Consider the following 26,176-nt stretch of genomic DNA (forward strand, 5'->3'; position numbering starts at 1 on the left):
TCCTTGACCTGTCTGTCTTCCCTGGACTGACCTATCCCCTCCCTACCTCCCCACCTATACTCTCCTCCCCACCTATCTTCTTTTCTCTCCATCTTCGGTCCGCCTCCCCCTCTCTCCCTATTTATTCCAGAGCCCTCACCCCATCCCCCTCTCTGATGAAGGGTCTAGGCCCGAAACATCAGCTTTTGTGCTCCTGGGATGCTGCTTGGCCTGCTGTGTTCATCCAGCCTCACATTTTGTTGTCTTGGATTCTCCAGCATCTGCAGTTCCCATTATCATAGGGCAGGATAGCAGCTTTTCTTTCAACATGGGTTTTCACAACAACTGAAGATAGTTTCATCGTAGCCATTACTGAGACCTATTTTACAATTCCAAATTTATAAATTTAATTTAAATTTTACCAGTCGCTACACTGGGATTTGTACACAAAAGAGTAGCTCCTGGATTGTTGGTCTTGTAACTTTAAACCCATCTAACCCTAACCCATGGATAATTATTATATATAACATTGTTACAAAATTTAAAAGTTGTTATTTAAAAATTTTAAAAAGTTTTGTATGTACCGCTAATCTATATTAAAAACCAATAGTACAAAATGAATGTGTAGCACCTTGCACAACCTTAATTGAAACATTCTCGTAATTGCAACAATAATGATCACACATGAATTTAGAACTCAGCTCAGGTTCGGAGTTAGTGGATTAAGTAGGCTAACCCTCAATTACAACAATAATATTAACTATCCAATATTTTCAAGCAGATACATCTACATTAAAATAATTATTACATAAAATTAATGGTTATTAACTATGTGGAAAATACAAGTGAGATCTTAAAATTTAAAATGTTCCTTTTATTGCAAATATATTTTTCTGAGAGGGCTGTGTTTATTTGCGGTACATATCTTTAAATGATTCAATACACCAGGAAAAGGGGGAGACAAAACTGCACTGATTTAGTAGAATTGTAGAATGATTACAGCACAAATGGAGGCCATTCAGTCTGTCCTATCCATGCCAGATCTCTGCAAGAATAATTTAACTGTTCCACTACCCCAACCATTTTTCCTGTTACTCAGTATTTTTCTCTTCAAAAGAAAATCCCATTCTTTTTTGAAAGCTATGATGAAACCCACCACCAGCACACTCTTAACAGTGTACTCTCTAACTGCTCACTGGTGGAGAAATGTGCCTCTGCATATTGATGTCACTTTTTTAAATCAAACATCTCAAATCTGTGAGGTCCAGTTTCTAATCCTTCCAGCAGGACAGAGTTTCTCCTATTTACTCTCTAATCCTCTCATGATTCTGAACACCTCAATCAAAACTCCTTGTTTTTCCAAGCAGAATAGCTGTAGTTACGTTAATTTCATGTAAGTGACATTCCTCATCCCTGCAACAATTCTCAGGAATCTTCTTGCACCAATGTGTCATGTTTCTTCCCGAAGTGTCATGTCCAGAACTGGGTAAGATAAAGCTCAACCAGATTTTCATATGCTTCATTAATGGCTTTCTTAACCTGATGTGCCACATTTGATGATTTATGCCTTATACCGCAGACCCCGTTGCTCTAGCAACCTACCAAAATGAATCACTTCACAATGCTCTACATTAAATATCATCTTATCTACCCATTCCACTAGATTAATTGACAAATAAATTGCAGAAGAACATTATTTCTTTAAATATTAATTAGGAGCAATGGTAATCTACTTGAACTCTGGGGCCTGTTCCAAGTTAACAAGGTAATAGCTGATCTGATTACTCTACATTCTGGCAACCCTGTGATAACCTTTCGATCCCTTGCGTATCAAGATGATTGATGAATGTCATTCATTGCCACTAATTCATATAAAATTCTGGAAAAATTAGAATAAAAATCCTCAACAAAAATCACACCAAATCTAATCAAAACACAAAGAGTTTTACAACCCAGGAGGAAGCCATGCAACACATTGTCCATTGATGTTGGCAGGGCCTAAAACATTTGCTGTGTTCCACACTTACAAACTGTTTCTTAACATGGAGTGTGTATTTCCAATGCAGAAAATTGGGTACTTTCACTGTTATGCTCACTGTGATCCCCCCGCACGCGCACAGTTACACCCATTACTAAAATATTCTCTAAGCCTGTGACTGTGCAGTCACTCAAAGGGTCCGTGTCTGCTCAGAGTTCAGATATATTGACTTCTGATTCTAGAAGTTGCTGCCTTGCCTGGGCATCAGAGTTCCATGCAGTGGCATAGAAAGTGAGGGGGCACCTAGACAATGAGATGACATTATTTATTTTAAAAAGTTGGAAAGTCACTTAAGAGCCACTGCACACAAATGGTAGCAGGCAAGGCGGGGTTTGCTACTACTCATGCGAGATAACAGAGAAAATGAATGTTTTCAGGAAGTAAGGTTCACGATAGCAGGAAAGCTGTTAAATTTACTCCAAGTGTTCTAGAACCATTCCTCCCAAATATATTTGCATTCCTCTGGCTCTAATCACCTGATTTATATTTATTAATAGTTTGCCGTGGGTGTGAGTTTAAAAGCTATGCTCTCACTGTGTACATTCTCACACAGTGTTTCACTTCAGTGTGGTGTTGGCCAGTAATGTAGCCTCTTAATATCAGACTGGAGAACTAAATTGACTGAAGAATGGCATGGATGATGGAAACTCAAGAGGTCAAGAAAGATCATCCACTTGGCATATGTGTTTAAAGGTTATCGGAAATGCTTCAGTTTCGTTTTTGTATTTATCTGCTGGGTGTTGGTCACACCCCATAACATTAGGGATGGGAATATTTGTGGAGTTTCTCGATCCTCCAGTTAGTTGTTTAAATATCCATCACAAGTCACAACTGGACATGGCAGAGCTGCAAAGCTTGGATCTGATCCGTTGTTTGGCGTTTGCTTAGCTCCATCTTTCACAAGCTGATTCCGTTGTCTATAACTGGTAGTTCAGTGTCATAGTTTCATCAGATTGCAACCTCATTTTTCCTTTGAATGTGACAAATGCTGCTGCTGGCATGCCCTTTTGTGGTCTTCATGATAGAAGTATTTCAAATTTTAAAAGAATTCTTTAGGGTAGATTGAGTAAAACTATTTCCTCTCATAGGCAAATCAAGTACAGGAGGACAAAAACTTAAAACTAGAACTGGGCCATTCACTATTTTTCCCACAAATATTATTAAATAGGAAAAAATGATGCTGGGTGACAATTTGAACTTTCAAGACTGAATCTGATCGAATTTTCTTTGGCAAAGATATTGATAGTAATTGAGTTAAGATGTGAATGGAGCTCAGATGCGGCTCAGCCTTGAATCTAATTAAATGAGAGCTAGTTTGAGGATACTAACTGATTTCCAACAGTTGGCAATGTCTCCAGATTCAATGTGACAGTCTACCAATGATGTAGACTATGATACATATGGCTAAGTTTAAATTTTAAGGAAAGATTTGCAAAATAAGAAATATTTTAGCGCATGTGTGAGTGATAATGGGAACTGCAGATGCTGGAGAATCCAAGATAATAAAATGTGAGGCTAGGTGAACACAGCAGGCCCAGCAGCATCTCAGGAGCACAAAAGCTGACGTTTCGGGCCTAGACCCTTCATCAGAGAGGGGGATGGGGTGAGGGCTCTGGAATAAATAGGGAGAGAGGGGGAGGCGGACCGAAGATGGAGAGAAAAGAAGATAGGTGGGGAGGAGAGTATAGGTGGGGAGGTAGGGAGGGGATAGATCAGTCCAGGGAAGACGGACAGGTCAAGGAGGTGGGATGAGGTTAGTAGGTAGGAGATGGAGGTGCGGCTTGGGGTGGGAGGAAGGGATGGGTGAGAGGAAGAACAGGTTAGGGAGGCAGAGACAGGTTGGACTGGTTTTGGGATGCAGTGGGTGGAGGGGAAGAGCTGGGCTGGTTGTATGGTGCAGTGGGGGGAGGGGACGAACTGGGCTGGTTTTGGGATGCGGTGGGGGAAGGGGAGATTTTGAAGCTGGTGAAGTCCACATTGATACCATTGGGCTGCAGGGTTCCCAAGCGATTATGAGTTGCTGTTCCTGCAAACTTCGGGTGGCATCATTGTGGCACTGCAGGAGGCCCATGATGGACATGTCATCTAAAGAATGGGAGGGGGAGTGGAAATGGTTTGCGACTGGGAGGTCCCCTATTCCCAATTCCTCCGCCTCTGCCGCATCTGCTCCCACGACGAGGCATTCCACTCCTGCACATCCCAGATGTCCAAGTTCTTCAAGGACCGCAACTTTCCCCCCACAGTGGCCGAGAACGCCCTTGACCACGTCTCCCGCATTTCCCACAACACATCCCTCACACCCCGCCCCCGCCACAACCGCCCAAAGAGGATCCCCCTTGTTCTCACACACCACCCCACCAACCTCTGGATACAACGCATCATCCTCCGACACTTCCGCCATCTACAATCCGACCCCAACACCCAAGACATTTTTCCATCCCCACCCCTGTCTGCTTTCCGGAGAGACCACTCTCTCCGTGACTCCCTTGTTCGCTCCACACTGCCCTCCAACCCCACCACGCCCGGCAGCTTCCCCTGCAACCGCAGGAAATGCTACACTTGCCCCCACACCTCCTTCCTCACCCCTATCCTAGGCCTCAAGATGACTTTCCACATTAAGCAGAGGTTCACCTGCACATCTGCCAATGTGGTATACTGCATCCACTGTACCCAGTGTGGCTTCCTCTACATTGGGGAAACCAAGCGGTGGCTTGGGGACCGCTTTGCAGAACACCTCCGCTCGGTTCGCAATAAACAACTGCACCTCCCAGTCGCGAACCATTTCCACTCCCCCTCCCATTCTTTAGATGACATGTCCATCATGGGCCTCCTGCACTGCCACAATGATGCCACCCGAAGGTTGCAGGAACAGCAACTCATATTCCGCTTGGGAACCCTGCAGCCCAATGCTATCAATGTGGACTTCACCAGCTTCAAAATCTCCCCTTCCCCCACCGCATCCCAAAACCAGCCCAGTTCGTCCCCTCCCCCCACTGCACCACACAACCAGCCCAGCTCTTCCCCTCCACCCACTGCATCCCAAAACCAGTCCAACCTATCTCTGCCTCCCTAACCTGTTCTTCCTCTCACCCATCCCTTCCTCCCACCCCAAGCCGCACCTCCATCTCCTACCTACTAACCTCATCCCACCTCCTTGACCTGTCCGTCTTCCCTGGACTGACCTATCCCCTCCCTACCTCCCCACCTATACTCTCCTCTCCACCTATCTTCTTTCCTCTCCATCTTCGGTCCGCCTCCCCCTCTCTCCCTATTTATTCCAGAACCCTCACCCCATCCCCCTCTCTGATGAAGGGTCTAGGCCCGAAACATCAGCTTTTGTGCTCCTGAGATGCTGCTGGGCCTGCTGTGTTCACCCAGCCTCACATTTTATTATCTTATATTTTAGCGCATGTTCTGAGATTTAACGTATCTATACCTTGTAATGGTCCAAAAATTACGTAAGTGTTGGTTTTGCAGCACAGCAGAGTAGCTCCAGATCTTAGCTGGGAAACTAATTATAATGAAAAAAACACCTCTGCAATAGTCAGATCTACTCGATAACTAAATAGTTTTCTCATATTCATTGCCTGGGCTCATTCATGTGTGATGACCACATGGGGTATGATCATCAGAGAGCTGTTGGTTCTCTTAGACCTACACATGGACAATTTAAGTCAGCAATTTTAGGAAATGAGGTTAGAGAAGAAGGTGAGGGGCACAAAATTGTTGCAGTTCATAAAAAAAGACAAGAAGCAGTTCAATGCACCTGGTTGGAATAGATATTGGGAATTGAAGGGCAAAAGTTGTTACCCACCTAAGGATTACAGTGTAATCTCTGACACCCATATCTAAATGACGCGACAGTGCACTTCAGCCAGATGAGTAAACCCTTTTCACCCAGGAAAGTATCCCATCCACACAGTTTTTGAAAATTGGTTCGGAGGACGTGAGCATCGCTGGCTAGACTAGCATAATGTTACCCTTCTTGAGAAGGTGTTGGCAATCTGGCATCTTTAATCACTGCAATTTATGGGAGATGTAAGTGTACCCACAACGTGGATAGGTTAGTGCTGATACAAATGAGGACCAAAACAGACAGTTGTAAGTATTTGAACATGGAGCATTAGAAATGATACTACGATAGATTTAATTTTTATTCCGGCCTTCCTACAAATAAAGGTCCACTTAGAAGTGACATTTTTCACATGCATTTTGTTACCTTCACAAAGTTAATAATAGAAATTAATCAAAAGATGTTACTACAACAATTTCTGGAAATGACGACATTCAATGAAAAGGAATAAAAAGTCATAGAAAATAAGAAAAAGGCAATTGCAGATTTTCCCGAAAATACTGTCCAAGTCATTAATATCTTAAAAAGAATTTTGATACTTTGGTAAGTGTAATGGAAATTCCCTTATTTCATTGGTTGTAAAGCACTTTGAAATGGGCTACAGCTGTCAGAAATGCTACACAAATGCATGTCTTTCATATTTTCAAACTTGCTAAGAAGGACATCAGCTTTCTGTGCTCTCATGTGGTAGGAGATAGCACGCAAACTAACTCATTATTGCCTCGGTTGCACCTACACAGATATATACGTAAAAATAAATATCTTGCTTAACATAAAATGTCTTCTGATAAAAAGAAAGCTTACGTATGATACCTTTCTGGTCCTAGGTTGAGAGTGGCAGTCTGACGCCTCCTAGCAGCAGTCAGCTTGTTACCTATGACAGTGATTACGAGGAAGAAGAATTTGTTACCCATGAACCTTTGGATCCTGGTTCTCCCAGTGTACCAGGTCTCCTTGGCCCTGAGTCGAAAGAAGGTTTGTAGCAGCAACAGTGTGAGATTCTATTCAGAATCTGGGTCTGTTTGCACTGAATGGAATTTTGGATGATGGCCACAATTTACATTCTCAGTATTTTACAAATGTGTAAATATATAAAATCACTTCAAACCAGCATGGTTTATATTAATTCTTTTGCTTCTCACGTTGTGATGCCTGAATGATGGTTTTATTTGTAAAAATTGACAAGGGCCCTTTTGTAATTTGTCTTTCATTGTAATTTTAGTGGCATAAATATTTTATCTGTATGCTCCACCACAGTGTGTAACTTCCTGCTGTCTATGGTTTGACCACAGCAGACAAAAAGTATCATAAAATAGTATTTAAATTACATCAAAAATTTTAGATCCTGTGCACATTTCTGCCATTGCTTATCATTGCAAGTGAAATCCAAACCTAACATCCACATTGCATTCAAAATTAATTCTTGGATCATTTAAAGTACATGAGGCTGCAATACAAATATTTTAAACTAGAAACCAGCATAAGAAAAGAAACTATCCCAATTATGAAATATATTCATTGATAATCTTCAGTACTTCCAGATTTTCTCTATTTTGTTTAAACAAATGAAATTTGTATTAATGTCAGAAACTGTAAACTACATTGTGTTTATGTTACTAGACTAATAATCTGGTAGCTCTGATAGCTTTGACAGCTTGGCCAATCTAAAATAGGCACATAGGAAAGAGGATCAGGAGTAAAACAACTGGTCCCTTGGTCCTGTTCTGCATTCAGCTAGAGCATGACTGATTTTCTACCTTAACATAATTTTTCCGCAGTATTCTATATTCCTTCATGCCTTTAATATCTAGAATATGGAATAAAGACTGTCCAGAAAATACTCAATCACTGAACACAGCCCTCTAAAAAACAGAAATTCACAAAGATTTACCACCACCATCGGAGTAAAGAAATTCCTCATCATCTCAGTCCTAAATGGTATACCTCTTATTTGAAGACTGTGTACCTGAGATCTGGAACATCCTCCAATCAGTGTAAACATCCTCCCTGAAATCCACTCTGTCTACCCCGTGTAGGAATTCTGCATGTTTCACTGAGATCATCACCTCTCATTCTTCTAAATTCTACAGAATACAGGCCCAGTCTCCTTAATCTCTCCTCATAGGGCAATTCCTCCATTTCAGGAATCAGTCTGATGAACCTCTACTGCACTCCCTATATGGAAAGCACAATCATCCTCAGGTAAGGACACTAAAACTGTACACAATTCTTCAGATCTAGTCCCACCAAGGTTCTATGCAGTTTCAGCAAGACTCCTTTACTTCTAGTCTCAAGCGCTCTTGCAAAATAGACTAAAATACCATTTATCGTGTTGCACCTGTATGTTAGTTTTCAGTGGCTCATGAACAAGAACATCCAGGTCTCTTCGGTTATTAACACTCTTTTACTATTTATGAATTTCTGTCTTCTTACCAAAGTGGATAACTTCACATTTTTCAACATAATACTCTATCTTCCTTGGTCCATCCTACTCACTAAGCCTGTTTAAGTCCCCTTGAAGCTCCGTGCATCTCTTCACAACTGCCATTCCCACTTATTTTTGTGTCGGGAAATTTGGAAATATTAAATTTTGTCTCCACATCCAGATCAGCTATATAGATTATGAATAGCTGGAGCTCCAACACTGATCCTTATGGCATCCCACTCCCACCGGTACCATGAGAAAGGCCAATTTATTCATATTTCGTTTTGTTCCCATTACCTAATTCTCAATCCACATCAGTACATTATCTATAATTCCTTGTGCTCTAATTTTGTGCTCTAACCTCCTGCATGGAACCTTAATGACAACCTTTTTAAAATCCAAATACAGCACATCCACTGATTTCTCCTTAGGTATTCTGTGAGATATATCCTCAAAAAATCTTAACAGGCCTGTCAACCACAATCTTCTTTTAGTAAATCCATGTTAACTCTACCCAATCCTCCCATAATTTTAAAGTGTCCAGTTATCACATTCTTTATATAGCTAATTCTCCCTACGATTTTCCATTCTTCCTGCTTTCTTAAATAGTGGGTTTATATTTGTTAACTTCCAATCTACAGGAACTATTTCAGTACCAATAGAATTTTGGAAGATAGCCACAATGCCTCTATTATCCCTACATCCCCATTTTGCAAAACTCTGGGTGGATAGTAGATCATCAGGACCAGGGAATTTAGGTAATTCTAGTCCCAAGAATTTTTGCAAACTCCATTTAAACTAATACATTTTTTTTTCAGTTTGTCATCCTCAGAAAAGATTTCCAAGGATGTTGAGCAGGAAAGTTGATGTTTCTGCTCCTCTGATGCTACCTGGCCTGCTGTATTTCTTCAGCACCACACTGTGTTGTCTCTGACTCCAGCATGTGCAGTTTTTACTATCTCTTTCCAAGGATGTTGCCAGGGTTGAAGGATTTGAGCTATAGGAAGAGGCTGAATAGGCTGGGGCTATTTTTCCTGGAGCATCGGAGCATCCGTGAGGGGTGACCCAATAGAGGTTTATAAAATCATGAGCGATGTGGACAGGGTGAACAGCAAAAGTCTTTTCCCTGGAGTGGGGGACTCCAAAACTAGATGGCATAGCCTTAAGGTGAGAGGGGAAAAATTTAGAAAGGACGTAAAGGGCATCTTTTTGCGTGTATGGAATGAACTGCCAGGGGAAATGGTGGAAGCCAATACATTTAAAAGGCATTTGAACGGATATGTGAATAGAAATGGTTTACAGGGATATGGGACAAATGCTGGAAAATGGGACTAGATTAATTTAGAATATCTGATCAGCATGGACGAGTTCAACGAAGGATCTGTTTCCATGCTGTAAGCTCTATGACTCTCTATCATTCAATAAAATCATGGCTAATTTGGTGTTCCTTACATTCACTTTGCTGAATTTTCCCCATATCCTTGATTCCCCTAGTGATCAAGAATCTATCTATCTCAGCCTTAAATAAACAGAAGAACTCTACCCCACAGCTCCCTGTGGCAAGGCATTCCAAAGACTTAGAACCCTATGAGAGAAGAAATTCCTCCTCATCTCAGTCTTACAATGACAACCCTTTATTCTGAGACTATGCCCTCCAGTCCTACACTCTCCCACAACAGGACACATCCTGTCAGCATTTACCCTGTCAAGCCACAGTCTAGAACTACTGAACTATATAGCACGGAAACAGATGCTACAGTCCAGCTCATCCATGCCAACCAAGTTTCCCAAACTGAACTAGTCCCATTTGCGTGTTTTTGATCCATATCTGTCTAAATCTTTCCTATTCATATACCTGTCCTTATGCCTTTTAAATGTTTTAACTGTACCTGCATATACCACTTCCTCAGGTAGTACATTCCACATACGAACCACACTCTGTGTGAAAAAAAAGCCCTTTAAGAGTCCCAGAGATAGCAAGAACTGCAGATGCTGGAGTCAGAGCAAACACAGTATGGAGCTAGAGAAGCACAGCAGGTCAGGCAGCATCAGAGGAGCAGGAAAATTGATGTTTCAGGTTGGGACCGAGAAGGGTCCCGACCCAAAACATCAACTTTCCTGCTCCTCTGATGCTGCCTGGCCTGCTATGCTTCTCCATTTCCATTATGTTATCTCTTTAAGAATCCTATACGTTTCACTAAGATCACCTCATGCTTCTAAACTCCAGTGAGTACAGTAGATTTGCTACATTTTTGACACTTTATAAACCTCTTCATTTGATCCAGTATAACAATTAACTTCTCGTGTTAGCAATAGTTGGATCGCCTTTACTGCTGGGGTTTTCTGCCTCATAGGAATGCAAGTTTGTCATAAACTATGTGGTGATCTTTCCCCTGACTTGAATGGCTTCCTATATCACAATTCAGATTGCTCATCCTGCCTGCAGAAACCACTTTTGTCCATGTAGGCTGCAAGAACCTCACACCTTTTGGATTTAAGTTATTTATATTGTAAATGAAGTATAACAGTGATGTGTTTACTCCCATACTATGGTTCCACTACTTAGTGTATGTTTTCACATTGGTTATGTGGACTTCTGGATCAACTGAAATATTTGATCGATCAGTATGCTCATGGTCCCGTAAGTGCAATTAATAAAAAGTTTGCTGCATCTACAAAATGACTGCAGAAATTCACCAAAGATCCTTAGACACATTGAAAAACCACTACCATTTCTATCTAGAAGGACAGGAGAAGCAGATGTATGGGAACACTGCCAACTGCAAATTCCCTCCAAACCGCTCAATATCCTGACTTGGAAATGTATCACTGTTCCTTCATTGTCGCTGGGTCAAAATCCTGGAATTCCCTCCCTAAGGGCACTGTGAATCAACCTACAGCATGGAATCTGCAGTGGTTCAACAAGACAGCTTGCCACCATTTTCTCAAGGTTAACTAAGGATGGCCAATAAATGCTGGCATAGCCAGCGATGTCCACGTCTATGTATATTTAAAACAAAATTTTCTCCTTCATTCAATAAAATTGGTCTCCCTTGTTAGTCAAGAATTTTCGACTTCTGCCTTAAAATATTCAATGGCCATTGTAAGGTTTTATCAACTCAGTATTCCTAGCCTCTGACCTGCTTTTGTAGCTACTGTATTTATATGGAGATTTCAGCTGAGTTTCTGGTCAACAGTGATTCCCAGGATGTTGACAATGGGGAATTCAGCAATGGTAACAGCATTGAATGACAAGGGGTGATTGTCTCCTATTTGGAGATAATTATTGACCGGCATTTTTGTGGCACACATATTGCTTGCCACTTGTCAGCCCAAGCCTGGATATTGTCCAGAACTTGTAACATTTGAACATGGACTGCTTCAGTATCTGAGGAATCATGAATAGTGATGAACATTGTGCAATCGTCAGTGAACTTCCCCATTTCCGACCTTTTGATGGAAGGAAGCTCATTAATGAAGCAGCTGAAGACGGTTAGGCATAAGACACTATCCTGAGGAACTCCTGTAGAGATGCCCTAGAGCTGAGATGGCTCCAACAACCACAACCATCTTCCTATGGGTTAGATATGGCTCCAACCAGTGGAGAGTTTGCTCACAGATTCCCATTGATTCCAGTTTTGCTAGGCCTCTTTTGATGCCACATTGAGTCAAATACAGCCTGGATATCAAAGGCTGTCACTCTCACCTCATCCATGGAATCTGGTTCTTTTATCCACATTTTGAATGAAGGTCAGGAGCTGAGTGGCCCTGGCAGAAGACAAACTGGGTGTCATTGAGCAGGTTATTGCTGAGCAGGTGCTGCTCAATAGCACTATTGATGACATCTTCCATCACAGACTAATGGGACAGTAATTGGCTGAGATGGATTTGTCCTGTCTTTTGTGTACCTAGGCAATTTTCCATATTGGTAGGTGGATACCAATAACTATATTGGAAGAGATTGCCTAGAGGAGCAACAATTTCTGAAGCACAAGTCTTCAGTACTTTTGCCAGAATGTTGTCAGGGCCACAGTCTTTGTATTATCCAAGGTCTCCAATTGTTTCCTGATATCAAGTGGAGTGAACCAAGTTGGCTGAAAACTGGCATATATGATGCTGGGGACCACTGGAGGAGACAGAACCATTTGGCCCATTGATTCCACACCAACCCTCCGAAGAGCTTCCCACCCAGACCAAGCCCCTATTCTCTTCTTGTGCCCCTGCAATTCCTGTGGCTAACCTATCTAGCCTGCATATCCCTGAACACGATGGACAATTTAGCATGACCAATGGGTCATCGGATTAAGCTGAGAGGGGAAAGATTTAAAAGGGCCTAGAGGGGCAACTTTTATACACAGAGGGTGGTGCATGTATGGAATGAGCTGCCAGAGGAAGTGGTGGAGGCTGGTACAATTACAACAGTTAAAAGGTATCTGAATGAGTCTATGAATAGGAAAGATCTGGAGGGATATGGGCTAAATGCTGGAAAATGGGACCAGATTAATTTAGGATACCTGTCGGCACAGACGAGTTGGTCTGAAGGGTCTGTTTCCATGCTGTGCGTCTGTATGATTCTACATCTCTATGACAATCCACCTAACCTGCCCATCTTTGGACTGTGGGAGGAAACCGGAAAATTTTCTGAGGAAGGGTCTAGGCCCGAAACGTCAGCCTTCCTGTTCCTCTGATGCTGCTTGGCCTGCTGTGATCATCTAGCTCCACACCTTGTTATCTTAGTTTCTCCAGCATCTGCAGTTCCTACTATCTCTGCTCTGTCAGGTAGTTCTCCCAGCTTTGCACTAGGCCACAGATATTATTAAGGAGGACTTTGCAGGGTCAATATGGCTATTTCTGCTGTTGTCTTTTCCGGTGTCTAGGTCAATGCCAAGTGATCCGTCCAATTTCATTTCTTTCTGAAACTTCATAGTGATTGATCCAGTTGAATGGCTCACTAGGCCATCACAGTTGACAGTGGGGGTCAACCACATTGCTGTGTCTCTGGAGTCATACGCAAGCCAATGCAGGTGAGGATGTCAGATTTCCTTCCCTGAAGGGCAGTAGGGAGTCAGATGCATCTTTCTGACAACTGACAATGGTTTCATGGTCGTCAGTAGATTCTTAATTTCATATTTCTGTTATTGAATTTAAATTCCACATAGCCTGAAGCTCAATCAGGCCAGCCCTGTTCTCACTGAATGACTGAGCAAGGTCATGGGACTGAATAGTATATTCATGCTTTTAATTCATAACTCGTACATAAAGTTTAGCCTGCTAACAATTCAGGATCAAAAGTTCAGAGGAAGGGTCACTGGACCTGAAACATTAACTCTGATTTTGTTTCTTCACAGATGCTGCCAGACCTGCTGAGCTTTTCCAGCAACTTCTGTTTTTATTTTTGATTTACAGCACACGCAGTTCTTTCAGTTTTAAAAATTCATGATACCTGAAATATAGTGAGATTCCCTACTTGCCCTGCTCTTCGCCAACCTATCAAAGATATCATCCTGCTGAACTCACAAACATCAGCATTACCACTATTAGCACTTGCACACTTTGCGTACTGAAAATCTGTTGTGAATCCAGTGTGGTTGGATAACCACCAAGGTTGTGATTAAAATAATTCAGTAGACTCAATTACCTTAGATTAAGAACAGAGATTACATAGACTGGATTTGTATACCCTCAAATAAAAGCAGTTTTGGTTTTTAGGATTTTGAAAGATATGTACAGGGCAGATACGGAGAAATTCTATTGGCAGCAAAGCTACATAAGGGATATAATCTTAAAACCAGAGCCAGGCAATTCTAGAGAAAGACTCTGTCTTAAAGAAGAGACACTGGACTGGAACGTTAAATCCGCTTTCTCTCCACAAACGCTGCCAGACTTGCTGTGTTCCTCCAACAATTTTTGTTTTAATTCAAGAGAATCACGCTATGCACAGTGAGTGATAGAATTGCGGAACATCTTCCACATAAATGTGATAAATTCTAGGTCAATTGATGATGTTAAATAGTTTATAAATAGATATTTGATCTCTAAGGGTATAAAGTTTCGGGAGTCAAGGCAAGTGGGAATTGAGTTAAGACACAGATCAGTATAATCCCATTGAATGACCAAATAGAGTTGAGAAGTTCCCTGGTCTTAATACAGTTCCTATGGGGGAATTGCAAAGTAAGCATGGTGAAACATATTTAAATATTACTGTTCAATCATCAGAATATAACTTAAAAAGATAATATTTATTTTCTATCTCTCAGGCCTTCCAACCTGCGTTCTCTGTACCTGCCTGAGTGGATCTGTTTACTGTGATGATACAGATATTAAAAACATACCTCCTCTCCCCAAGGAGACCACTCACTTTTATGCACGGTTCAACAAGCTCACCGACATAAAGAAAGGAGATTTTGCTGGGCTAAGTATGACAATGTGAACCTTTGGGCTTATCATTATGAAAAGAAGGACAATGTTAATTTCTTTATATGGAATGCGTGTTCTTGTTCTGTTTTGTAATTCTTGCATCACTATCAATTTGTTGGCTTGGTTGTGATATATTTGCAATAGAAATTTGAATGTAAACAAAGTAAAGTTTTGAGTGAAGGAGCCCACAGCATTTGCTATGACTGATGTAAATAGAGTTAAGATACAGATCTAGTTATAATATCTACAGTCCACAAGGAATCAAAGGTATCTCCCTCTGTTAAAGAGAGACAAATTGGCTATATAGCCTGGGGAACACCACTTCATATTGAGCATGGAGCAGGGAAGGAGGCAGCCACATGAATACCATGAAGATTGAAGTTACACCATGAATGTTATGCAGCATTACAGTTTGGCCACTTGGCCAGTTGACTGCCACAGATCAGCCATGATCCAACTGAACTGTGACAGTTGGTTTTCAGGATTTTGAAAGGTATGGTTAGGGCAGATATAGAGAAAATTATTCTATTGTTGGAGAAGCTACACAATGGATAAAATCTTAAAATTACAACCAGGCAATTCAAGACAGAAACTATGAAACACTTCTGTGCACAACAGGTGTTAGAAATGTGCAACTCCTCCCACAAAAAAACCCAACAGATTCCAGGTCACTTAGTCATGTTAAATCTGTTACTAATAGATTCTGCTCACCAAGGGTATAAAACCAAGACCAGTGGATATAGAGTTAATATCCAGGTCAGGTGTAATTCCATTAAATCATAGACTTGAAGGTTTGAAGAGCTATCTATCCTGACTGCAAGTGTTTCAGGGATTAAATGGCAGGCTCCTGTTATTACGATCCTGAAGGAGCTTTATGCAGGCAGCATAGCTTTAAAATTTGAGTCAGTCCATTCATTGGTTGGAATAACTCAGGGAGTCTGACTGTAAAGGAAAAATTTTTTATTGTTGAACACCAAAATAGAACCACTACATGTGGCGTACAAAGGCTAGTCCTAGTCTGAAACAGACGGTTCTGCAGACATATTATAAAGCACGCAGGTGATGAGTCCCAGCTGGGCAGACCACTGCCTGTTACCAAGGGAACCCATACTCAGCTAGCACCACTGTGAGATTGATTAGTGACTCCTGGATGGGCATAAAGGGGGCTTATCAGATTGGTAATGTCAGAAAGCATGCAGAGGGAAGTGGAAAAGCTGTCAAACTTAGGGGTGGGGAGGGACCGTGGCAGGGGTTATCAACTGAAAATTTCAGAAGTCAGATTGAAACATTTTTGCATACTGCTGATGGAGGCAGTGTTACAGAATTTTCTTGCCACTTTCCTGAGACCCACAGAGTCACCAAAATCAAGGATGTGTGCAGGATTGCAATGTGGGACAAGGATGCAGGGTTGAATGTGGCTTGGAAGGCGAAAATTCAGGAAGTAAAGAGAAAGGGCAGGAGTTCTACAACAGGGAGAAGGAGTTGCATAAATGTCCATCCTTATATGGTAACTCTAATTGCAGATAATATTGCAATTGTGTAATCTATTGCTTATATGGAAGCACATTGTCTAAGACTGTGTTGAGTTTAAAAAACACACAACAAATCGCTTACCTTGATTGGGTAACTGTTAGGACCATATTGATATTAAGAAGGGACTATTACATTTATTATTTGTTTCCAAGTGTATCTAATGTGAATAATTACCATCTTAGAACACCTAAAGTCAATTGATGCAACAAGTAATAGAATTATAATGGTATTATTGGTTCCAAATATATTAATTGTGAATAATTATCACCCTAGGTCACCTAAAGAGGATTGACGTGACAGGTAATAGAATTTCTTCAATTGATGAAGATGCTTTCAGGCAGTTGCCTGAACTGGTCGATCTGATGGTTGCTTCAAATGAACTTGTGCAGCTTCCAGAGCTACCCCAAACTATGATCAGCATTGATGCAAGTTACAATAAACTGAACAGCAGTGGGATAAAGAATGAAGCATTCAAAGTAAGACCCATTATTAGACACTTTAGTATGTCCTTTTTGACAAATGTCTTGCATGGTCAACTTTCAAATTTGAATGCAAGGTCTGATTAGTTTGAAAGTTGATTGAACTTCTTTAATACAGCAGACCTTCAGTCTTTTAATATTGTATCCATGTTTCATTAATATTTTTTGTTCTGTACACATTTCTTCTTTACACTATATGGTTATTCTTCCATCAGTTTTTCATACTGTTTGTGTTAATCGTTCCATTTATGAAGTAATTTACCTATTAAACTATGTTATTACCCAATCACAAATACTCTTTGGAGTAGTTTTCAGAGTAGTCTGTGACAGGTTAGTGTATTCCTCGTTTCTTTTCTCCTATATATAAAGCAGAACTAAGGCATTTTTTTCTATCACTTAAGTTTTTCCTTCATGGTAAATATTTGCTCTCAAATCCTCTTTGTACAGATATGGTGCTGACCCTGTGTTAGTGAGGGTAATGTTGAATCTGGGAAATAGTTTAAAGTAGGTGATATAAATTTAACTGCCTTTTATATAGCTCCCCTGAAGAGGGTCTTGTGGTGGAGTAGTGGTGTCCCTAGTGCTATGCCAAGAATCTCAGTTCAAGTCCCACTTGCTGCAGGAATAAGATCTCTGGATAGATTGGTTAGAAAATACCTACATTTATCATGATCAAATTCAACAGAAATAAAATTTGGGAGTGTAGTTATTTTAATCAAAATTTTAACACACCTCGAGGGCAAGTGGGATTGCACCCAAACATTCAGGATCAGAGGAAGGAGCGCTACAATGAAGTCCATACCCCTAGGTTTGCACATATTTTTAATCAATCACACATCCACATCAGATGAGACTTCAGACTACAGCTTTTTGCACAGTATTGGTTAAAAGATTATCTTGCTTTTGCTTCTGTTATCCTCTTCATACAATTTAATGTTAATTACCAAAGTGTTAGTGGACTCTTGGTTGTACCGCTCTAACTTGTATTTTGTGGCTGCAGTCCACTTCAGGGCAATTTAAATAAAATCCTCAAATTATGTTGTCCTTCAACGTCATGAATTTTAAAGCAAAATTGCTGGTAGGTGAAAACTCCACCCAGATAAAAGCTGTAAGGTTTCATAATCTTTCTTTTAAGAATAAATTATGTGCTCTTCACTCCCAGTATCAATGTCAAACTTAATGACAGCGACTGCAATTTTCCTATCACATTGTGTTAAATGGTAATGCTCAATAATTGACGATTCTTTGTTTTCTCATTGTTACTTCTTTTCCTTTGAATTCACAGGACATGAATAGCCTCGAATATCTATATCTAGCTGGCAATTCATTGAATTATGTTCCAATTCCTCTGCCTGAGAGCCTCCGTTCCATTAACCTACAGGTATAACACAAACCATTCAAGTTGCATATATAATGTGCTAAACCTGATAAGCTAATGTCACCACATCCTCCAAAAATAACATAACTATGGATCAGGTATCAAATTCAGGTATCAGTTTACCAAATTTAGCAAAACACAGGGAGATGCCAGTAGACTTGTAATCAAGAGACAGTGGACATGGGTTCAAAGTTCAAATCCAATCATGACGGCTGTGAAATTTAAATTCAATCAAGAGAGATCTGGAGCAGAAAGCTAGTATCAGTAACAGCAACCATGAAACTATCAATTATCATTAGCAAAAAAATGATTCATTAATTCCTGTCAGGTAAGAAATCTGCCATCTGTTCCTGGTCTGACCTACGCGTGGCACCAGACTCTAACAATATGTTTGACTCTTAACTGTCCTCTAAAATGGCTGATGAAGGTGTTTAGTTCAAGGATAATTAGAGAAGGGCATCAAATACTGGTTTTACCAGTGAAGCCCTCATTCCATGAAAGAATAAAGTGAATTCAGATAGTGGAGCATAAACAGAGAAAGAAAGAGAGAAAATACTGCTCAGTTCAGTACTGTTCCGATTCCATCCCAAATTTCAGATCTCAGTGATCAATAATTCTCCCAATGACACCAATGGCAGGATAGATGCCTGCCTTACTACCCCTACAAACGTCCCTACTTATAACTACCTTCAATAGTTTAGCTGTCGTACATACAAATAAAAATACAAAATGTAGCCTCAACAATATTCTCACTCTGTTTATCATATATGATGATAACTCTTACATCTTTTAATCAGACATGTTCCATGCATTGTACAAGAACATAAGAAATAGGAAAAGGACTAGATTATATCCAGCCCAATCAAGCCTGCTTCACCATTCAATATGACTCTGGCTAATATTTGGCCTTACCTCTATTTTCTCACCTGCATCCCTTGATTCTCTTAAAGACTAAAGATGTCTGTCTTAGCCTAATATGTATTCAATAACGAAGCATTCAAAATCTACGAAGCTAGAGAATTCCAAACTTCAGATCATTTTCCTAACTACACCAGTTCTGAGGAAAGGTCAATGGACCTGAAATGTTAACTCTGATTTCTCTTCACAGATGCTACCAGACCTGCTGAACTTTTCCAGCAACATCTGTTTTTGTTGTTGAGTAAAGAAACATTTGTCTCAGCCCTAAATGACTAAACCACAAAAGACCCTAAGGAGACTTGACAGAATAGATTCGAGAGAATATTTTCCTTTGTTGGAGAGAATCAGGTGACATTTTTAAGATAGACATTAGGTCAATTTTTTTTCTCTCAGAAGATTGTTAATCTGTGAAATTCTCTTCCCCAGAAAGAAATGGAGGCTGGATCTTTGAAGCAAAGTTAGATAAGATTTTGATAAACAAGGAGTCATAAGTTCTTGAGGGGGAAACAGAAAAATGGAATTATGACCACAGTCAGATCAACTACAATCTTAATGAATGTCAGAGTAGGATTGATGGCTGAAAGCCTTCGTAAATTTTATGTTCATATGATCTGCCTCTTATCCTGAGATTCTGTCCATGAGTTCTGGATTTACCAGTTATGGGAAACAACTTGTTAGTATCTACCCTATGTTGTAATCTCAAGGGAGATTATTAACTTTTAAAAAGAAAAGCAAATTCTCAGTTATTAACTGAAAGACTTACACCATTTGGTTTTATATTTCAAACAAAAAACTTTTTATGGTATAGCAAAGTAAGTACTACTAATTTGATACTATATTTCACAAACATTAATTCTACATGCCCTGGAATCTTAACAGATTAGCCTCCATGACAACAAAGTGTGAAGCTGGATGAACACAGCAGGCCAAGTAGCATCTTAGGAGCACAAAAGCTGACGTTTCAGGCCTAGACTCTTCATCAGAGAGGGGCATGGGGAGAGGGTTCTGAAACAAATAGGGAGAGAGGGGGAGGCGGACCGAAGATGGAGAGAAAAGAAGATAGGTGGAGAGGAGAGTATAGGTGGGGAAGTAAGAAGGGGATAGGTCAGTCCGGGGAGGATGGACAGATCAAGGAGGCGGGATGAGGTTAGTAGGTGGGAAATGAAGGTGCGGCTTGAGGTGGGAGGAGGAAGAACAGGTTAGGGAGGCGGGGACGAGCTGGGCTGGTTCTGGGATGCAGTGGGGGGAGGGGACGAGCTGGGCTGGTTTTGGGATGCATTGGGGGAAGGGGAGATTTTGAAGCTTGTGAAGTCCACATTGACTATTGGGCTGCAGGGTTCCCAAGCAGAATATGAATTGCTGTTCCTGCAACCTTCAGGTGGTATCATTGTGGCACTGCAGGAGGCCCAGGATGGACATGTCATCTAAGGAATGGGAGGAGGAGTTAAAATGGTTCACAACTGGAAGGTGCAGTTGTTTATTGCGAACCGAGCTGAGGTGTTCTGCAAAGCGGTCCCCAAGCCTCCGCTTGGTTTCCCCCATGTAGAGAAAGCCACAACGGATACAGTGGATACAGTATACCACATTGGCAGATATGCAGGTGAACATCTGCTTAATATGGAAAGTCATCCTGGGGCCTGGGATGGGTGGGAGGGAGGAGGTGTGGGGGCAAGTGTAGCACTTCCTGCAGTTGCAGGGGAAGGTGCCGGGTGTGGTGGGGTTGGAGGGGAGTGTGGAGTGAACAAGGGAGTCACAGAGAGTGGTCTCTCCGGAAGGCAGACAAGGTTGGGGATGGAAAAATGTCTTGGGTGGTGGAGTCAGATTGTAGATGGCGGAAGTGTCGGAGGATGATGTGTTGTATCCGGAGGTTGGTGGGGTGGTATGTGAGGACTAGGAGGATTCTCTTTGGGCGGTTATTGTGGGGGTGGGGTGTGAGGAATGTGTTGCAGGAAATGCGGGAGGCACGGATGAGGGCATTCCCGACCACTGCGGGGTGGAAGTTGTGGTCCTTGAAGAAAGCGGACATCTGGGATGTGCGGGAGTAGAATGCCCCATCCTGGGAGCAGATGCAGCAGAGGCGAAGGAATTGGGAATAGTGGATGGAATTTTTGCAGGAAGGTGGGTGGGAGGAGGTGTATTCTAGGTAGCTATGGGAGTCGGTGGGCTTGAAATGGACATCAGTTTCTAGCTGGTTTCCTGAGAATGAGACCGAGAGTCCAGGAAGGTGAGGGATGTGTTGGAGATGGCCCAGGTGAACTTGAGGTTGGGACGGAAGGTGTTGGTGAAGTGGATGATTTGTTCAAGCTCCTCTTGGGAGCAAGAGGCGTCGCCGATACAGTCATCAATGTAACGGAGGAAGAGGTGGGGTTTGGGACCAGTGTAGGTGCGGAAGAGGGACTGTTTTACGTAATCTATTCTACTTTTATTTTCACCCAAAGAGTTCTATACTGTATAGAATCTTGAGAATTTCTCTACTTTTCTGAATCCAAACCAATGTGTACCATACCTGTCATTTTAATTCTCCTCAATGTTCCTACTTTTCTCCATGATATGAAATTTCTTAGCGTCTTTCCATGATGACCCTTTAATACTTAAGCACCACATGATCATGGAGACCTCAGCTTAAGCACAAGATGCTTTCTCTCTCTGTCCATTCCTCAAGTGTTCTAATTCTAAACATAAACTGTCTGTTTCAAACCTGTTACAAAGCTGAGTAATGGTTTCAGTGAGAAAACATACAGATAAATACAAGACGATATGTAATCTCCCAGCTATCTTACCCCATAACAATGTCCCACATCTATAATATTCCAAATAAAGATATCATCAATTCACTTCAATTATCAACTCATTGTTTTTCTGACAATTATATGGATACTTTAAGATGGTTACTCGTTTACTAATTGGTTTTCAACCTTTCTTTGACCTGGGAAATTACATGAAACAGTTCAGATGACGAACGAAGACATCTGGCCTCCATCAAGAAGTGTAGAAAGGGGCCATTTCTAACTTTGGTCTAATTAAATAGACACAGGTCACTCTTTATAATGGCAATAACTTCAGGTCTGTTTACTACTCCTTCTTCAGGAGTTTCCATTCATCTTACATTCAACACTTCAATTACTCTGGTTTGGGGTGGGGATGAGGGAGATGGTCAGACAGGAATTTTACAAGATTCTTTCCCAAGTTTACCTAAGGTTCTTTTATGCATATCTTGCAAAATTGTGCAGGTAATTGATAATGGTTGTGGAAGGAGACAGTGAGGACAGGCATGGGAAGTAGGGTGCATGGATAGACCTCATATTGTGGACTAGTTGAACAATGACAACACAGAATTTACCTCAGGAACTAGCTGTCTTCCTCCTGTATTTTTTCAAAAGTTTTGCTCAAAGGATGAAGGCTTGCTGACTAAGTGAATATTTATTGTACATTCCTAATTGCCCAAAGGGCAGTCTACAATCAACAACATTGCTGCGAATCAGGAGTCACGTGTAGGTCACATGAGGCAAGAGTGGCAGATTTCCCTTCCTATAGGGCATTAATGGAATTGATGGTTTATTCAAAATGACAATCGACATTGTTTAGAGCTGAAAGAGCACAGCAGGCCAGGCAGCAGCAGAGGAGCAGGAAAGTTGACATTTCAGGTAGACCCCCTTCTTCAAAAATTGGGGAGGGGAGCTGGGAGATACATAGAGAGGAAGAGTGGGGCAGGTGAAGGTAGGTGGAATGGTGATAGTTAAGTGCAGGTAGGCAGTGGTGGGGATTGGTCAGTGAGGTGGGAGGAGCGGATAGATGGGAGAGAAGATGGACGGGCTGCGACAGGTCAAAGAGGCAGACATGAGAGGGAGGGTTGGTCATGGGATGATGCCGGGGGTGGGGAAATTTTGAAATTGGTAAAGTCCACATTGAGACTGTTGGGATGTAGGGTCCTAAGGTGGAATTTGAGGTGCTCCTCCAGTTTATGGGTCATGCCATTGTGACACTGGAGGAGGCCCAGGACAGACATGTTGCCCAGGAGAATGGGAGGGGGAGTTCAAATGGTTTGCGATTGGAAGGTGTTGTTGTTTGTCACAAACAGAGCGCAGGTGCTCTATAAAGCAGTCCCTGGGGACCTGACCTCTGTTCGCAACAAACGACAACACCTTACAGTCGCGAATCATTTCAACTCCCTCCCACTCCCTGGGCAACATGTCCATCCTGGGCCTCCTCCTCCAGTGTCACAATGACACCACCCACAAAACTAGAGGAGCAGCACCTCATATTCTGCCTTGGGAGGCTACAACACAAAGATCTCAATGTGGACTTTACCAGTTTCAAAATCTCCCCACCCCCGGCCTCATCCCCCGAGCAACCCACCTTCTCATCCCCGCCTCCTTGACCTGACACAACCTGTCTATTTTCTCTCCCACCTATCCAATCTTCCCAACTCACTGACCAATCCCCACCACTGCCTATCCACACTCACCTATCACCATCACATCTACCCTCCCAAGCTCGAACCCCCCATCAATTTATTTCTGAGCTCCCCTCTCCCTTCCCTCATTTCGGAAGAAGAATCCTGACCCAAAATGTCAACTTTCCTGCTCATCTGATGCTGCCAGGCCTGCTATACTCCTCCAACTCCACACTGTGTTATCTCTGACGCCAGCATCAGTAGTTCTTACTATCTCTGAATCGCCAATATTTGGCCAGATTTTTATTGAATTCAAATTTCAACCGTCTGCAATGAGAACACTTGACTGGCATTCTGGTTTACATATCCAGTGATACTTCCAATAAGGCATTGCCTCCCAAGATGTTTGGTTCCATGTTAAGGCAGGGAATTCAAGAATGGTAGCCCTAAATGCAGCTGCCAATTACAGTGAAAAGAGATTGGGGAGTCAGGGGGCATTCCAACAGGTGATCAGAGTTAAAGGAATAGGGAATATGGCTGGGGACAGGTTAAAATTATGGCAATTACCAACATGCTGATTTAGTGCAGAGCATGACACAAAAGGTCAACATACAGCTAAATCATAAGATTTTGAAAGGGCCCGATAGTGTAGAAACGGAGAGATTGTTTCCAATGGTCAGGCACTCTAAAACATAGGAAAAATGCTGTCGGATAATAGCACCATAATTTAGGACTGAGGGAAGGAGAAATTATTTCACTCAAAGGATTGTGAAATTTCTACACAAGGGGGCTCTGGAATCTCCAACTTTGAATAAATTTAAAGCTGGCAGCGTCAAGCTTTTGGCCTCATGGGTGATCAAGGGATATTGGGAGTGAAATAACTCCAGTGGCTGGTATCCTGTCAGCAAATCAGCATTTATTTACACAAGCATAGTACTTGACATCGATCCAGCTCCCTCAGAGTCAGCTCTCAGTCTGAGCAAAACCTCTGACACTCCTGTTTATATTTGTCGGCCAGGGCTCTTTGATCAGACCAGATTAATAGGCCCAATCAGACAACTAATGATCTATATGGTCGACCTGGCTCACCTCATGACAGTCACTACAGGGAGCAGGTGGATAGTGAAATTGAAGTCCAAGATCAGCCATGATCATGTTGAATGCAGGGCAGGATTGGTGGCCCAAATGGCCTTCTCCTGTTCCTATTTCTTGTGTTTGTGTTCTTATCTTATGACCTTCAGGGATGGAGACTCATTTCCCTTATAGGCTTCAAGATACAAATGTTACCTGGTCTTCTAAGCTCTGTTTCTTGGATTTCTGTTTTATTTTAAATTCTGTTTTTGTATCTAAAATTGCTGTTTTGGTTTGGTATCTAAGATGGATTTTTCTGTTACTTTTGGGTGTTTTATTGCAACTTTGTACATTTTTCACTGTACTCCTGTATCTTTGTACCTGAGTACATGTGTCAATATAACCTTATTCTGATAAACTAATGTGCCATTTTTTCTAATCTTTTCAGAACAACAATGTTCAGCAGATTGACGACGACACTTTCTGCAACTCAAAGGACATACACTATGTTCGCAAGGCCCTGGAACTCATTCGACTGGATGGAAATCCCATTAATCTTAGCAAAACACCTGGTGCCTACATCTGTCTCCCTCACGTGCCCTATGGCAATTATTAAAGATCTCTATTTTTATTTCCAGTTCACACAAAAGAAATCACAGCAGGCCAAAGCCTTTTACTATTTTGCTTAGGATTTTCAATAGCAAATACTTCCTCTTCAAGAAATCTGTTTAAATGCCACATCCAAGTATTTCTTATGCTCTACTGAATGATTGAATCAGTTCTGTAAAGGAGGAACATATTCAGAATAACTATTTGAAATGCTAGGCAATAAAGCAAGAGAAAGTAAAAGTTGTAAATGTTTAATAAGGAAAACTACTTTGAAATCCAATCTGTATTGACACTGCCAAACAAAATAAATATGATCTGGCTAAAAAACACCTTGATATTCATTAAGCAATATATGTGCTCCATCAGTACATGGTCAACTTATTTCATGTTATAAGCGTGATGCTATAAAAAGAAAAAGATATTTTGCCTTTCCATTTCTTTGAAGCATTTTACATTATCGTTAGATTATAATGAACCCCATCTGCATTGTAAACATTATTCCTAATTGTACTTGTAGCATGAATAAATGTCTTATTAATGTTATTTTTAAAGCCTCTTAATATGAAAAATATTGAATCTTGTTTTTCTTCAGGAAAAACTACAAAGCTTAGTTGTAACTAGATAATCGTAACTTGGTAATCATCAGGATAAACTTTTTGGTGTTGATTAAGGTGGGACAAGAAAGCTGAAGCAACAGTAAAACTTATTTGTGGTAACTGTTTCTTCGATTTGCATTTTTAAAACCAACCACTCATGTGGAATCTAGCTTATGATGTTGAGTTCATTCACTTATTTATGTAAATTAAAATTTAAAAAGTTTTGTTTAACCATTAGGTCTCATTTAGCTGCTTTCTTGATCTCTGGAATAGACTGTAACTTGAGTTTGAGCAGCAAAAATGCAATGGGCAAATAGTATTTGAGGCAGGTGGGTACATGGGTACATATTCTAGTTTTATTTTTCAAGTGCCTAATGTACCTGCTTCATGGTATAAAGTGCAGATAATGAAGAACTGGCATTGTGGGTCCCCACTCATAATTCTCTATCCCCACCTACTGCCGCATGCTGTCCATGGCTGGTTGGAC

At 41.3% G+C, this 26,176-nt stretch overlaps 1 protein-coding gene across 1 annotated transcript in view; it reads left to right on the forward strand.

Moving 5' to 3' along the window:
• Positions 1–25,920, forward strand: part of LOC125460900 (epiphycan-like) — a 43,273-nt gene extending 17,353 nt beyond the window's left edge. Inside the window, exons 3-7 of the mRNA XM_048549100.1 lie at positions 6,698–6,845; positions 14,553–14,711; positions 16,519–16,721; positions 18,010–18,105; positions 24,933–25,920. Of these exons, the coding sequence (XP_048405057.1) occupies positions 6,698–6,845; positions 14,553–14,711; positions 16,519–16,721; positions 18,010–18,105; positions 24,933–25,100 (774 nt within the window). The 3' untranslated portion in view covers positions 25,101–25,920. The remainder of the gene's footprint in view (positions 1–6,697; positions 6,846–14,552; positions 14,712–16,518; positions 16,722–18,009; positions 18,106–24,932) is intronic.
• Positions 25,921–26,176: the final 256 nt, after the last annotated feature.

Source organism: Stegostoma tigrinum, chromosome 18, assembly GCF_030684315.1.
Source record: "Stegostoma tigrinum isolate sSteTig4 chromosome 18, sSteTig4.hap1, whole genome shotgun sequence".
NCBI classification, from domain to species: domain Eukaryota; kingdom Metazoa; phylum Chordata; class Chondrichthyes; order Orectolobiformes; family Stegostomatidae; genus Stegostoma; species Stegostoma tigrinum.